The sequence below is a fragment of the Ictalurus furcatus genome, chromosome 2 (assembly GCF_023375685.1).
Source record: "Ictalurus furcatus strain D&B chromosome 2, Billie_1.0, whole genome shotgun sequence".
In the NCBI taxonomy this organism is placed as follows: domain Eukaryota; kingdom Metazoa; phylum Chordata; class Actinopteri; order Siluriformes; family Ictaluridae; genus Ictalurus; species Ictalurus furcatus.
In genome coordinates this window covers 35,668,230-35,683,229 of record NC_071256.1, presented here as the reverse complement: position 1 = coordinate 35,683,229, position 15,000 = coordinate 35,668,230, and the positions used below count along the sequence as shown (strand labels likewise).

Below are 15,000 nucleotides of genomic sequence, written 5' to 3'. Positions count from 1 at the left end.
AACGGTTTAATAATCAGTGCTTCTGGAGCACGCTAGCTCCGCTTCCACCCGAGTCGCGAATTCGACTCGTGTTCAAAAATGTCATGCTGTATACAAAGACGTTCAGAAGAACAAAATCGTCACTTCGAGGAAACCGCCGCGTCTTGCTTTCTGACATTTTGAAATTTTTTTTTTTTTTTTAATGCGCATGGAGGATGCGCGTTTATCCGGTTTATTTCTTTTTTACGCGCTACCCCAGAATGCGCATTAAAAAAAAAAAAAATTACGTGGAAACATAGCTGCTGCCTCTCTTTACTCGTTGATGTTTCCGTCCTTTTAGATTTCCCTCGGTAAACAGCGCTGCAGTCATAAAATCAAGTCAAGACGGTCGGTCTTCGTAAATGGTAACAGGAGGTTTAATTAGAATTACTCATCACCCCTTGTACGTCCGAATGAGTAACACTACCTCTTCCTTCGCACCTGTGCCGTGTGCTACAGTCTGGGATATATACGTGTGTGTGCTTTGTATTTGAGCGAGTGTGTTTGTCTGGAACTCGTACTGGGTCGTCTGCACTCGACGCGGATCGACCCGTGTCCGTGAGAAGCAGCGTACAGTGCGTTTGAAGCTCACGGGAGCAGGAAGAGAGGGAGGAGGACGAAGAGGAGGAGGAGGAGGACTGCGGCTCTGTCCTGTCTGGTCTGTCCTGCGGTAGAGCTAATGGTGGACGCACGTGGCCCAGCGGGGAGATGAGAACAGTGCAGAGTGCAGCCCGGTCGAGACTCTAGGTGCCCGGGAGAACAGGGTCGGACAGGTGCCGTTGGATCTGTGATCTGTCCTCAAGGCTGCTCAGGCTCTCCAGGTGCTCAGGGAGAGAGGTGAAGCGCAGGCTGAGGTGAGGATGCAGGTTTTCAGGGATGTTGAGATTCGCAGGGACGGACGGTTTGGTCTCGGTCTCCGGCGAGATGGACGCGGTGTCGTCCGTGGCTACGCTGAGGTGGACGCCGTCGGACAGGGACGCGTGAGACTCAGGACTCTGTGGGACGGGGAGAGAGGATGAGAGTAAATACGCCGGCTGCAGTCAGTAAAAGAAGTAGCGTGACTCGCTTTTCTTTCCAGCGTGACTTAGTATTCATGACGACTGTAAATTAAAACTCAGGCTCAGACGGGCAGATTTGTCCCTGTTGCTTCTGCACACCTTAGGCACACGGGAACTTGTTAGCGAACACTATGCTAACACTCACGTCGTTGCTGGAGGTGTGTGTTGGCTCTCTGAAGTGTGCAGCAGGAGTGGGAGGTGTTGTAGGGTGGAAAATCGGAGTCCCGTACAGGTCGGATGGAGAAGCGGTGGGAAGGACCGCCGAGGCTGGAGACACAGAGCTGTAAGCGGGTGGGACTTGAGCCATCTGTCGCTGGAGCAGCTGCAGGATCACGTTAATGTCAGCCGTCATCCGTGTCTCCAGACTACGGACAGAGAGTGAGAGAGGACGAGAGTAATGAGGAAAAAAAACAGAAAGCAGAAATACGGCACGAGCGTGAGTCGAGGGAAGCAGATAAAAATAAAAACAGTTCAAAACAACACGAGGTGACGAAAAACAAAGACGTGTGTGTGTGTGTGTGTGTGTGTGTGTGTGTGTGTGCTCTGACCGGTTCAGCTGGGACTGCAGCAGTTCAAGGCGGGACTGAAGATCGCTCGGTCTCTCCTCGGCATTCGCACCGCGCTGGAGATGATGATAGCAGGCGCGTGCTGATGTGGAAAGTCGTCTCGGACTCTCGGGGTACTGACTCGGCCGTCGCTCGGACCAGCAGCCGTACAGCCCCGAGACATCCAGAGAGCCTGAGACGCCGACGCACACGGTGAGAGACACGTCGGAAAATAAAAGCAGAAAGAGTAGAATTATATAACGACAGGCTTAGTAAGAATACCACACCAAGCTAGCAAGTGAACTTTCTTAATGACAAGAGAAAAAGAAACAAAAGAAATAGCTAGTTTATTTATTAATAATACCAGTAAAGGAGGTGTGGCCTCTTTGCATGACAGTCTCAACAAAGGAGGTGTGGCCTTGGTATCCATCAGTCCTAGTGAAAGAGGTGTGGCCTCTTTGCATGACAGTCTCAACAAAGGAGGTGTGGCCTTGGTATCCATCAGTCCTAGTGAAAGAGGTGTGGCCTGAGCGCATGTCAGTTTCAGTGAAGGAGGTGTGGACTGAGCACATGTCAGTTTCAGTGAAGTAGGTGTGGCCTGAGCACATGTCAGTTTCAGTAAAGTAGGTGTGGCCTGAGTGCATGTCAGACTCACTCAGTGAAGGAGGTGTGGCCTGAGTGCATGTCAGTTTCAGTGAAGGAGGTGTGGACTGAGCACATGTCAGTTTCAGTGAAGTAGGTGTGGCCTGAGCACATGTCAGTTTCAGTAAAGTAGGTGTGGCCTGAGTGCATGTCAGACTCACTCAGTGAAGGAGGTGTGGCCTGAGTGCATGTCAGTTTCAGTGAAGGAGGTGTGGCCTGAGCACATGTCAGTTTCAGTAAAGCAGGTGTGGCCTGAGTGCATGTCAGACTCACTCAGTGAAGGAGGTGTGGCCTGAGTGCATGTCAGTTTCAGTGAAGGAGGTGTGGCCTGAGTGCATGTCAGACTCAGTGAAGGAGGTGTGGCCTGAGTGCATGTCAGACTCAGTGAAGGAGGTGTGGCCTGAGTGCATGTCAGGCTCAGTGAAAGAGGTGTGGCCTGAGTAGATGTTAGTTTCAGTGAAGGAGGTGTGGCCTGAGTGCATGTCAGACTCAGTGAAAGAGGTGTGGCCTGAGTGGATGTTAGTTTCAGTGAAGGAGGTGTGGCCTGAGTGCATGTCAGACTCTGAAGTGCATATCAGTCTCAATGAAGGAGGTGTGGCCTGAATACATGTCAGTTAAAGTGAAGTAGGTGTGGCCTGAGTGCATGTCAGTCAAAGTGAAGTAGGTGTGGCCTGAGTGCATGTCATTTCCAGTGAAGGAGGTGTGGCCTCAGTACCTGTCAGTCTCAGAGTAAATGAGTCGCTCCATTGTATTAATTTGTTGGTTCTTTTAAATGTTGTTGTTGTTTTTTTTTTAAACATCAGATTGTTGACCAGTATCAAGAGATACATTGTGTCACCTCAGAAATCCTTCAAATGCTTTGAAGGATGTAATGTTATTTAATTGCGAATCTGTTTTTAGAGGATTTAAACCTAACATGGTGAACAAATTATATTATAGAATTCAGGCAATTTTACTGGGATTATCTGATACAGTGTAGCAAGGAATAATCTGGAAAGACCTTTGTAATATCACAGTCTAAAACTGGATTTAAAGAGAAGCAAATTAGTAAATGAATCACATGTAAATGTATCACTTGAACATGAATCACATGAAAATGAATCTCATGAAAATGAATCTCATGAAAATGAATCACATGTAAATGAAACATACGTAAATGAATCACATGAAAATGTATCACTTGAATATGAATCTCATGAATATGAATCTCATGAAAATGAATCACATGTAAATGAAACATACGTAAATGAATCACATGAAAATGTATCACTTGAATATGAATCTCATGAATATGAATCTCATGAAAATGAATCACATGTAAATGAATCACATGTAAATGAACCATATGAAAATGAATAAATAAATTAAAGACAATTTGTTGATTCTTTTAAAGGTTTTTTTTTTGTTTTTTGTTTTTTTTTAAACATCAGATTGTTGACCAGTATCAAGAGAAACATTGTGTCACCTCCGAAAGATGCTAATATCTGCATTCTCTCTTTGGCTCACATAAGATGGTCATGATTTTTCCCACTGAACATGCCTGCACTGACACACATCATCCTTCTCTCTTTCTTTCTCCCTCTGTACCTGAATAGGCATGAGCTCCCCGTTCTTCAGTGCTGGGGGGCAGGAGGTTAATCACAGTCGGGACGTATTCCCTCACTTCTGGAGGGTACACTTCTCCCCGTTCAGGCCCCAAGTGTTTCATCTCATCCTCGCTGGACAAAGAGGCAGCGCTCACACTGCTGCACAGCTCATCCCAGTGTGAGTGCAACAGCACCCCTCTGTGGTTCCCCACGGAGCTGCATGTCTGGTCTGGATAAGAGTCTTCTCGATCCGTGCCATCTGAAGCGAGCAAAAGCACAGAGATCAGGCGTATACTCCACAAAGGTGCATCTCAAAAAATTCGATTATTGTGGAAAATTAATTTTATGTGAATTTTTTCCCGTAATTTAACTCAAAAAGTGGAACTTTCATATATTCTAGATTCATTATACATAAAGTGAAATATTTCAAGCCTTTTTTTTAATTTGTTTTAATCTCGATGATTTCAGCTTACAGCTCACGGAAATCAAAAATCCAGCATCTCAAAATATTAGAATAAAGAATTTATAATACAATACAATATTTCACTTTAAGTGTAATGAATCCAGACTATATTAACGTTCCACTTTTTGAATTAAATTACGGAAAAAAATGAACTTTTCCACCACGATATTTGAATTTTTTTGAGATAGGGCTAATATTTTATATTCACATGGACCTTTAATCCTTCTGTTTCCTACACCGTTTCCTTTGCCATTATGCCAGGCGTCTATAGATTTTATGGCAATTTAAAAAATATCCGCTATACAGGAAGTGCATCAGAACTGGGTGTCTTCAGGACTCATCAAAAATTGCTAGTGTGTGTTTTATAAATAATGTTGATTATATTCATTAAAAAAAAAAAAGGGTTGTATTACAAGAACACTGAGCCAATAACCCAAAAGAGCAAATCTGGTGTCTTATTCAAAGAGGTCAAATGTGATCATGTGATCAGCAAAAACAAACAAACAAACAAACAAACAAAAAACAACAGAAAAGCACTAAGGGCGTGACTTATTATTAATTTATTATTAAATAGGGTTATTTAAAGGGAGTGGGAAATGACGATCAGGTGTGTTGCGTTAGTAATTACATGGAGGACTTGGTAGTTGGGACCTGGAGGTAGACTGGAATTCTGGGAAATGGAGTTTACAAGAGGAGACAATTATTTAGTGTTGTTTCTCCTTTAATGTGTTAAAATGTATTACACAGACTGTAAGGATTAAGCATTCAGGACTTAATTATGGCATTGTGCGTGTGCTAATTTGCTGAGCTTGAGGAACACACACACACACACACACACACACACACACACACACACAGTTTTACCCGGTCTGTTGCGATGGAGGGAGTTTCTCCTGTGCTGTGCTCGTCTGTAGCCGCAGTCTGACTCCTCGCTGGGGTCTGGTTGTATAATTCTGTCTGCCTGATACAAACAAGCTCCAGTAACTTACATAACCACACATACACACACACACACACACACACACACACACACACACACACACATCTCTGCATACTGACTTTTATCAGCAGGTACATGAGCTAACCATTTTCCACGCAAATTATAAGCCCTTACATCTCGGAGGTTGAACGTGATCTCCAGGTTTGTCCAGAAGCTGTCGGAAAAATCGGGGTACATGTCGAGCACCTCGAGCAGGTCGTCCCTCAGGATCTTGTGAAGGTCGCAGTAGGTCAGAGCCCTGACGTCGGCGCTCGATTTCCCAGGCCTGCCGTACAGACTGATGGGCTCGCCGAAGATGTCGTTCTTACCTGAGCGCAGTGGGGGAGGGGAAAAAAGTTTTTTGATTTCGGATGAAACGAGCATGCGAGTGAACACGAGACAGAACTAAATGGGTTTTTAAATCTATAGACGCTGCTGACAGCGTGACCCGTCTGAACGTTTGGCCTAGGGATAATCAATATCGCAGGATCAATAAGGCAGAAGCGCATGACGTCACTGTGGATCATCGGGACAGCCCAGGGATGGAACAAAGGAAGAATTACACGAGAAACGATTAAGTGTGAATTTCACTGCTTTACGGCCGTTTGATTTATTATTCAAAAGCCACAAAAAAATTCAATCCGCGTTAGATGCGGTGTTTTGATTTTAGTCGCTTCTCTCAAAACACGTTTTGTTAAAGTAGGAAATGGGTTTTGAATAAATGCAGAGCTAAAAAAAAAAGTATTTAAAAAAATGATCCTGCAATTACATCCAACCAATATGTGAAGAAAAAAAACAACAACCCCAAAACAGACAGTACGATACATACAGGGAAAAAAAAAAAAAAAAAAGAGAGAGGAAAGGAAAGAAAAGAAATTATTATAATGATATAAAATATATAAAATGATCAAATAATTTAAAAAAAAAAAGAATAATTATGGGAAAGGAAAATACAAAAGTAAACGAAAAAGAGAGAAAGTGGCTTGGATGAATAAGTAAGAAAGGGAAGAATAAAAAGAAAAAAGAAAGAAAAAAATTACGTTTAAGAAAATGAAAGAAAAGAACGTTAAAGAAAAGAAAAGGAAAAAAAAAGGAGAGAAAAGTAAGGAACAGGGACGTCGAATTAAACAAAAGGAGAAGAGAAAAAAGGAAAGGTGAGGAAAAAAAGAGAAGAGAGGTGTGATAAATGAGGAGCAGGAAGATACAAGAAGTGGAAAGAATATATAAATATATATATATTTTTTTTTTAAAGGAGGATTGGATGAATAAGAAGAAAAGGAATGGCAAGAAAATGTAAAAAGAAAAGAAAAAAATTCATAAATCGTGATCCGGGTTCTCTTTAGATCTTGGACGGTGATACAGAGTATGAAAAGATAATGTAGAAAATAATGTGAGAAGGATTGAGAACGGAGATAAACGATGAGAAAAAAAAGCGATGGAAGCTCTAGTACCTAAGATGGCCACGACCACATCGTCTCGAAGGATCTCGATGGAGCCGCGGGAGATGAAGTAGAGAGCCGTGAGCACGTCGCCGTTGTGCACCAGCGTGTCTCCCGGTGGAGCGTGTGTGGTCTTAAAGCGAATGGCCAGAGCTCGTAAACAGCCCTTACTCGCCCCGCGGAACGCCGGGCAGTTCTGCAGCAGCGTGCGGTTCAGATGCAGACAGATATCAGCCTGCAGACACTCGGGGAAACCCTTCAGCACCTGGACACACAGATAAGGATGGAGAGACAGGGGGGCAAAAAAAAAAAAAAGAAGAGAGAGTGATGTGGAGGCAGAGACAGACACACAGGAAGAAGGGGGGAAAAAAAAAACAGGATGCAGATACAGTCAGACGGGAAAAAAGAAATCCACAGAGAGAGAGAGAGAGAGAGAGAGAGAGAGAGATAAAGAAGCGTTCAGAAGAGCAAAACAGGAATTCAGCAGGATGGAAGGACAAGAGACAAAAAAAGAAAAGAAAACCAAGAGAAGTAAAAAAAAAAAAAAAAAAAGCAAATGTAAGGAAAACAAATGTAAAAAGAATGAAGAGAAAGACAGCAGCAGCAAAAGGGTACGGACGGACAAAAAAAAAGAGGGGACGGATATACACATAAACGGTAGAAAGGAAAAGAGTAGGAAACAGCAAGAGAGCAAAGAGAACCAAGAGAGACAACAAAAAAAAAAGACGACCGAGCAGGACGTGATGGAGGGATAGGGACCGACAAGACAGAAAGAGACAGAGAGAGAGATAAACAAGGATGTCTTTTGATCAAACAGCTGTATCATCAGGTAAACAGGCTCTACGGTAAGAGCTGGACGTGATCTCCTCACCGCGTTCATGTCGATGCCGTTGGTGTAGGACCAGGCGTGTTGGAAATACTCCTCCAGCCTCTGCCTCAGGCCTCCGGGAATCTGGTGGAAGCGGATGAACTCCTTCACCCTCAGCATCTGCGTGTGGTAGCGCGCCGTGCCCGAGTACAGTCGCTGGATTATAGCCGACACGTTGCCGAAGATACTGGCATACATCAGAGCTGTAGTGTGTGTGTGTGTGTGTGTGTGTGTGTGTGTGTGTGTGTGTGTGTGAGAGAGAGAGAGAGACAAAGAGAACTCTGCTAAACACCACACATAATAACGACTGCAAGATAAAACTAAAAAACAGCCTACTAATCTCCTGAATCTTTAATATCAGTATATCATTTGAATATAGTATGCAGTTTAACACACACACACACACACACACACACACACACACACACACACAGATCGAGTTTGGATTCTGCTACACAAGCATTAGTTTTCACGTAGAGACTTTCCACCATTGTCACGGGTGTTCTCCCGCGCGCGTGCTGATGATTGATGATGATGCGCATGCGCGTGAGAACACCCGTGACAACCGTTGTGTGTTCCGGTTCTAGTCATGAATCCGAGAACATCGCTGGCACTATGATCTATTCTGCGTTTATCCACGCAGCTCTCACACGCAGAATTCATGTCCCTTCGTTAAGGCTTCTTAAGAGCAAACGGTGGTGTGGACTGCTCCTACTCACAGCCGATGAGCATGACGCAGATGGAGAAGATCTTCTCGGGGTTGGTGTTCGGCGAGACGTTGCCGAAGCCGACGCTGGTCAGGCTGCTGAAGGTGAAATACAGGGCGGTGACGTACTTGTCCTTGATGCTGGGTCCGGATAAGGCGTCGCTGTCGTTATAGTGTTTGCCGATCTGCTCGGCGAGGTTGTCGAGCCAGCCGATCCTCAAGGTGCCTCCGCGAGCGGAGCCCGTGCGCTCCACGTTGCCGATGGCGTACCAGATGCAGGCCAGCCAGTGGGCGATGAGCGCGAAGGTGCACATGAGCAGGAAGAGGACGGCTGCGCCGTATTCCGAGTAGCGGTCGAGCTTCCGCGCCACTCGGACCAAACGCAACAGCCGTGCTGTCTTCAGCAGGCCGATCAGAGTGGTGGTTTGGGGCTGGGGGAGGAGTTTCAGGCAGGGTTATTAAAAACAAAACATATATCGTGGCCATGTTTTATTCGTTCGTGCCCTCGTTTTATGTAAACGCGTTCTTATTAACACGTGGACACGATTTACTTCAAACGAGGGAACAAATAGGTAAGACGTGGCCATGGTTGAACTAAAACGTGCTCCACGTGTTAATAAGTCGTGGGAACGGATGCTTAATTCATGGCCACGATAATATGATGCGGGGCTCCAAAAACTACCAGTAGATTATAAAGATTAAAAAAATAATAAAACTACAATTAAACGAATTCTAGAATTAATGGGCCTCATTTTTCAAACTGCATACAAACAAACTTATTCCTAAATACGGAAATGCGTTATCCCGTTAAGTCCGGTTAGTGCGTACAAACGCCAGTATTCTGTAACGGTTCCTGGGTTTGTTATATTTACGTATAAGGACGTGTATTTACATGAAACAGTTGTTTTATATGAATGAATGACTTTGGGGGGGGGTTAAGCACTCCAAAAGAATTCTATGACCAAGGCTAGCCATTCAATTAGGATAAAAGTATTGGCGCTCTGTGAGGTTTGCAGTTTTGTGGGCGTGGCTAAAGGTACATTAGCTGTACCGTGAACGTGCTTGGTAATCTATGGCCGATCGGTACGTGCACAAGTACGATGAGAATCAGCATTGGTGAAACTTTCGTAACTCTGGCAGGAAAATTCAAAAGTTCAAAACATTTACGCGCAGCTTTACTAAAAAAGATTGATCGATGAGGCCCAATGTTCCTGAAAGGAACTGACATAAAATAAGAAAACACGAATCGGTTTCCCGTTTTAGTTTATCCTCTCCCTTTTTCTGTTTTTAATCTCTTCTTCCGCCAATCCTTTCACCAAATCTTGTTCTTCCTCATTCTCTATCCTTTTCCTCTCACCTCGTCTTGGCCCGATCTGAAGATGAGCAGGTCGAAGGGGATGGCCGCTACAATGTCGATTAGGAACCAGCCCTTGAAGTAGTGCTGCGCGATGCGGCCCGGGTGGCTCACCACCTCGTCGTTGTGGTTCACGTAGGTCGTCCTGAAGTTGATGATGATGTCGATGATGAACATGACGTCTACCACCAGGTCCACCACGTTGAGCGGGTTGCAGGTGTAGCCGCAGTCGGCTCGGCCTTCGTCCTGTTGCTCGCTGAGCAGGAAGGCGGCGCTGTACGGTGTGAACACGGCGGTGTAGAGCACGAGCAGCAGGATCAGCCAGTCCCATACGGCCTTGAACGGGCTGTAGTGCAGGATCGTCCACTTGTGGATGCGCGGCGCCTGCAGCTTGTACTCGGGCAGCACGTCGGCTCCCAGAGACAGCACCTGAAACACACACCGCATGTGTAGCAGAGGCCATTATGACGTTTTTTTTGTTGTTTGTTTTTTTTTACAATTCAGTTATTTTATACTTATTATATACAAACATACTTTTAAAGGAATAGCACAAGCAAAAAAATGAACTGTACTCATTTTCACCTTAAAACTAATGCACTGTAGTCAGAAAGCCGCGATGGATTTGATTCTATGATTCTATGATTTTATGGATTTGATTCTAAATGGCTATAATTGCCATTTTTACCCATCAGTCTACACTTAATCCCCATAAAAAACGTGTTTTTAGAGACTTTTTAGAAAATTGGAATCGCTCATTCACAAAATGAGCGATTCTTCTCTCCGGCACTCCAAATTGTGGTCAGGTGCTTCCTGTTTGCTTTACTTATCCTTGAGATGTGTCTATAACTCAATCCGTCCGCTGCAATCTGAATTGATTGGACATAGTTTGGAAAGTTACAGACCAGGGTCTATAAGGACCACCAATTTACACTGCATTGTCAGGACAAAAACCAAGCCATGAAGTCCAAAGAACTGTCTGTGGAACTGCACAATGAAACTGTGGCAAGGCATAGATCAGGGCAAGGACAGAAAACAATTTCTAAAGCTTTGAGTGTTTCTGGCACAACCTTGAACCTTCCTAGAGTTGGCCATCCAGCCAAATTGGGCATCCAGGAAAGAAGGACCTTGGCCAGGGAGGTAAGCAAGAACTCAACAGTCACGCTAAAAGAGCTCCAAAAGTCCTGTGCCGAGATGGGAGAACCTGTCAGACGGACAACCGTCTCTGTAGCGCTCCATAAATCAGACGTTCATGGCAAAGTGTCAAGTCGGAAGGCACTGTTGAGGTAAAAGGCAACACGTGGAAAAAGATTCTCTGGTTTGATGAGATGAAAATGGAACTCATTGGGCAGAACAACAGAAACATGATGGTGGCAGCATCATGCTATGTGCAATGGGGGTCATCCTCAGCGGCAGGGACAGAGAGACTGGTAACTACTGAGAGAGGGTTGAACGCATCCAAATGAGGAAAAGCTCCTCCGGAGCGCACGCAAGCTCAGACTGAGCCGACAGTTTTCTACACGACCATGACGCTGCTAAGCATTCAGCCAAAACCACATTATATATACAGCTCTGGAAAAAAAAAACAACTAAGAGACCACTGCAAAACGATCAGTTTCTCTGCTTTTACAATTCACAGACAGGCGTTTGGGTAAAATGAACATTTTTGTTTTATTCTATAAACCCTGATCACATTCCAGAGGTTTTCAATGGGGTTCAGGTCTGGAGATTGGGCTGGCCATGACAGGGTCTTGATCTGGTGGTCGTCCATCCACGCCTTCATTGACCTGACTGTGTGGCATGGAGCATTGTCCTGCTGGAAAAGAAACCCATCCTCAGAGATGGGGAACATTGTCAGAGCAGAAGAAGTGTTCTTCCAGGACAACCTTGTACGTGGCTTGCTTCATGCGGCCTTCACAAAGACAAATCTGCCCGATTCCAGCCTCGCTGAAGCACCTCCAGATCATCACCAATCGTCCACCAAATGTCACATTTGGTGCGAGACACTGTGGCTTGTGGGCCTCTCCAGGCCTCCGTCTAACCGTTAGACGACTAGGTGTTGGGCAAAGCTGAAAATTGGACTCATCAGAGAAGATGACCTTTCTCCAGTCCTCTACGGTCCAATCCTTATGGTCTTTTGCAAACCTCAGCCCGGCTCTTCTTTGCTTCTCACTGATGAAGGGCTTATTTCTAGATTTGCACGACTTCAGCCCTGCCCCTAGGAGCCCGTTTCGACCCGTCCTCGCCGTGCACTTCACCCCAGCTGCCGTTTGCCATTCTTTTTGTAGATCACGATGTCATCCTACGCTTGCTGAGTGACATTTGAACGAGTTTGTAGCTGTAGCTTTGTTGTCCCCGAAGTCTGCTGCTTGACCTTGTTCTTATGAACCGCCATCTTTTTAAGGATGGAAGCAACCCGACGCTCACTGTTTCGCTCGACCCGTAAAGCCAGAATTGATGCAAAAATTTTTCCTCATGCAAAACTTTCCTTTTCAACTCTTTCGGCATGATCAATAGTTATTTATTTTTTTTATTCCGATTACTTTTGAGGTACTACTAGTACCGTCTTTGCCATCCAGCTGGTTCTATTGCAAGAGGTTGATTGATGATTTTTTTCCAGTATCTGAATATCCTGGTTGCACACCATATTTGGTACAATAACAGAACATACTGAAACCAAATGGCAAGGCACGTAGCAGTTTAGAGATGTTTAGAAATCCCCAGCAAAGCTACTGTGTCTGAAATAACACCAAAACACCCACTAACATGCCACTATCCTGTCAGTGTCACTGCTCTGCTGAGAATGAAAACACCACCCAAACAATGTCTGCTTGGTCCCATGGTGCTGCCTTTCCAAGGAAACAGTACAGAAGGGACTGAGAGTGAGGGACACTGTGCACAGCAACAGATCGGCTACAGACACAAATTATATACGTACAAAGTAACACGCAGAGGGTGGAACTGATAAATGGCTAGTGAGTGTACGTTCAACTTCAATTTAACTGATCTGAACAGAGACAGGAAGAGAAAAGACAGAGAGACAGAGAGAGAGAGATTAAAATGATCATATTCCAAAAAAAGATCCAGCTCTCAGGGAACAAAACACACATTTTAAATGAGGTACACATCAAATTGAGCATTCCAAAAACTACACCTACCGTGAACTAACCATGAGTTTATGAGCAAACTTCAACCTGGCAGTGAGCGAACTGAGAGAAAAGGCACGCAGAGCTTTCTACGCCATGAAAGCACAAACCTTTGTAGAAATTCCAATTCGAATTTGGCTCAAAATGTTTGAATCAGCGATCGAACCAATTGCCGTGTAGGGCAGTTCTACAAGCGGGATGAACATCCTGCACGAGGAGTTCTGCACGAGCGTTATAAAGGTGCACGAAACACCACGAACGACGCACGCAGAGCTGAAGGAGGCGGATATCCATTCATGAGAAACATACAGAAAAGGGCAATCGAATTCTGGAAACATCTAAAGGAGAGCGACCCTCACGCGTATCATTATAAGAACACGCATATCAGTATAAACACACGCATATCGTTACAAAAACCATGCATATCATTATAAAAACACGCATATCATTATAAAAACACGCATATCAGTATAAACACACGCATATCGTTACAAAAACCATGCATATCATTATAAAAACACGCATATCATTATAAAAACACGCATAGCAGTATAAACACACACATATCATTATAAACACACGCATATCGTTACAAAAACCATGCATATCATTATAAAAACACGCATATCATTATAAAAACACGCATAGCAGTATAAACACACGCATATCATTATAAACACATGCATATCATTACAAAAACCATGCATATCATTACGAAAACCATGCATATCATTATAAAAACACGCATATCATTATAAACACATGCATATCATTATAAACACATGCATATCATTACAAAAACCATGCATATCATTATAAACACACGCATATCATTATAAACACATGCATATCATTATGAAAACACGCACATCATTAAAAAGCTATGCAGTACCAAGAGCTGAGCAAAAACACCAGTCCCCTCATCCAACTGGTCTTGAGTCTGCACTACAACCCCACCAACACACACTAACACACACTAACACACCATTAATACACACTAACACACACTAATACACCACTACCACACCACTACCACACACTAACACACCACCAACACACCACTAACACACCACTAACACACCACTAACACACACTAACACACACTACCACACACTAACACACCACTAACACACACTAACACACCATTACCACACACTAACACACCACTAACACACACTAACACACACTAACACACCACTACCACACACTAACACACACTAACACACCATTACCACACACAAACACACACTAATACACCACTACCACACACTAACACACCACTACCACACACTAACACACCGCTAACACACACTAACACACAATAACACACCACTACCACACACTAACACACCACTAACACACCACTACCACACCGCTAACACACCACTACCACACACTACCACACACTACCACACACTACCACACAACTACCACACACTACCACACAACTACCACACACTACCACACAACTACCACACCACTACCACACACTAATACACCACTAACACACACTAACACACACTAACACACCACTACCACACACTAACACACCACTACCACACACTAACACACACAAACACACACTAACACACCACTACCGCACACTAACACACCACTAACACAACACTAACACACACTAACACACCACTAACACAACACTAACACACCACTACCACACACTAACACACACAAACACACACTAACACACCACTAACACACCACTACCACACACAAACACACACTAACACACCACTACCACACACTAACACACCACTAACCACAGTAAAGACTCAGGAACAGAAGAATTTTGCAAACCTCTTTAGAATGAACCAAATGACACAAACACTGAAAGTAAACTATTTGTCCTGTTGGGAAACCCAAACTCAACTCCAGAGTGAAATGCAGTGTAATCTGGCCCTAAACATGCAGTACAGTGGAAGATTATCTGAGCACGGTGACTGACCCAAAACTGAGAAACACCTTGACGAAGTACAGACTCAGCGAGCACGGCTTGGCCATGGAGACGGGTGACACAGACAGTCCTGCTGCCCCGAGAGAAGACACTGTGCCAGCAGTGCTCGCTAAATAAAATAGCGACGGAGCTGCACTTCCTCACTGGATTCACTAAATAATTACCACATTCGAACCAAATTCTTCACCAAAATGAACAAAATCATCCCCAACTTTAGCTGCTTCTCA

General features: G+C 44.3%; 1 protein-coding gene across 5 annotated transcripts in view; it reads right to left on the bottom strand.

Annotated features, from left to right (window-relative positions):
* kcnh6a (potassium voltage-gated channel, subfamily H (eag-related), member 6a) overlaps positions 1-15,000 on the bottom strand; it is a 57,686-nt gene that overhangs the window by 3,181 nt on the left and 39,505 nt on the right. For 2 of the 5 annotated variants that reach the window (XM_053617020.1, XM_053617028.1), the window contains exons 7-17: positions 9,662-10,087; positions 8,318-8,735; positions 7,602-7,801; positions 6,743-6,995; positions 5,427-5,620; positions 5,177-5,273; positions 4,941-4,982; positions 3,851-4,108; positions 1,625-1,814; positions 1,222-1,441; positions 1-1,013 (exon numbers count right to left, since the gene is read on the bottom strand). The exon at positions 1-1,013 is cut by the window's left edge and continues 3,181 nt beyond it. In XM_053617020.1, the coding sequence (XP_053472995.1) occupies positions 762-1,013; positions 1,222-1,441; positions 1,625-1,814; positions 3,851-4,108; positions 4,941-4,982; positions 5,177-5,273; positions 5,427-5,620; positions 6,743-6,995; positions 7,602-7,801; positions 8,318-8,735; positions 9,662-10,087 (2,550 nt within the window). In that variant the 3' untranslated portion in view covers positions 1-761. Of the gene's footprint in view, positions 1,014-1,221; positions 1,442-1,624; positions 1,815-1,985; positions 2,129-3,850; positions 4,109-4,940; positions 4,983-5,176; positions 5,274-5,426; positions 5,621-6,742; positions 6,996-7,601; positions 7,802-8,317; positions 8,736-9,661; positions 10,088-15,000 lie in introns of those variants that run through there. The other 3 variants (XM_053617037.1, XM_053617046.1, XM_053617054.1) reach the window with 2 other exon arrangements.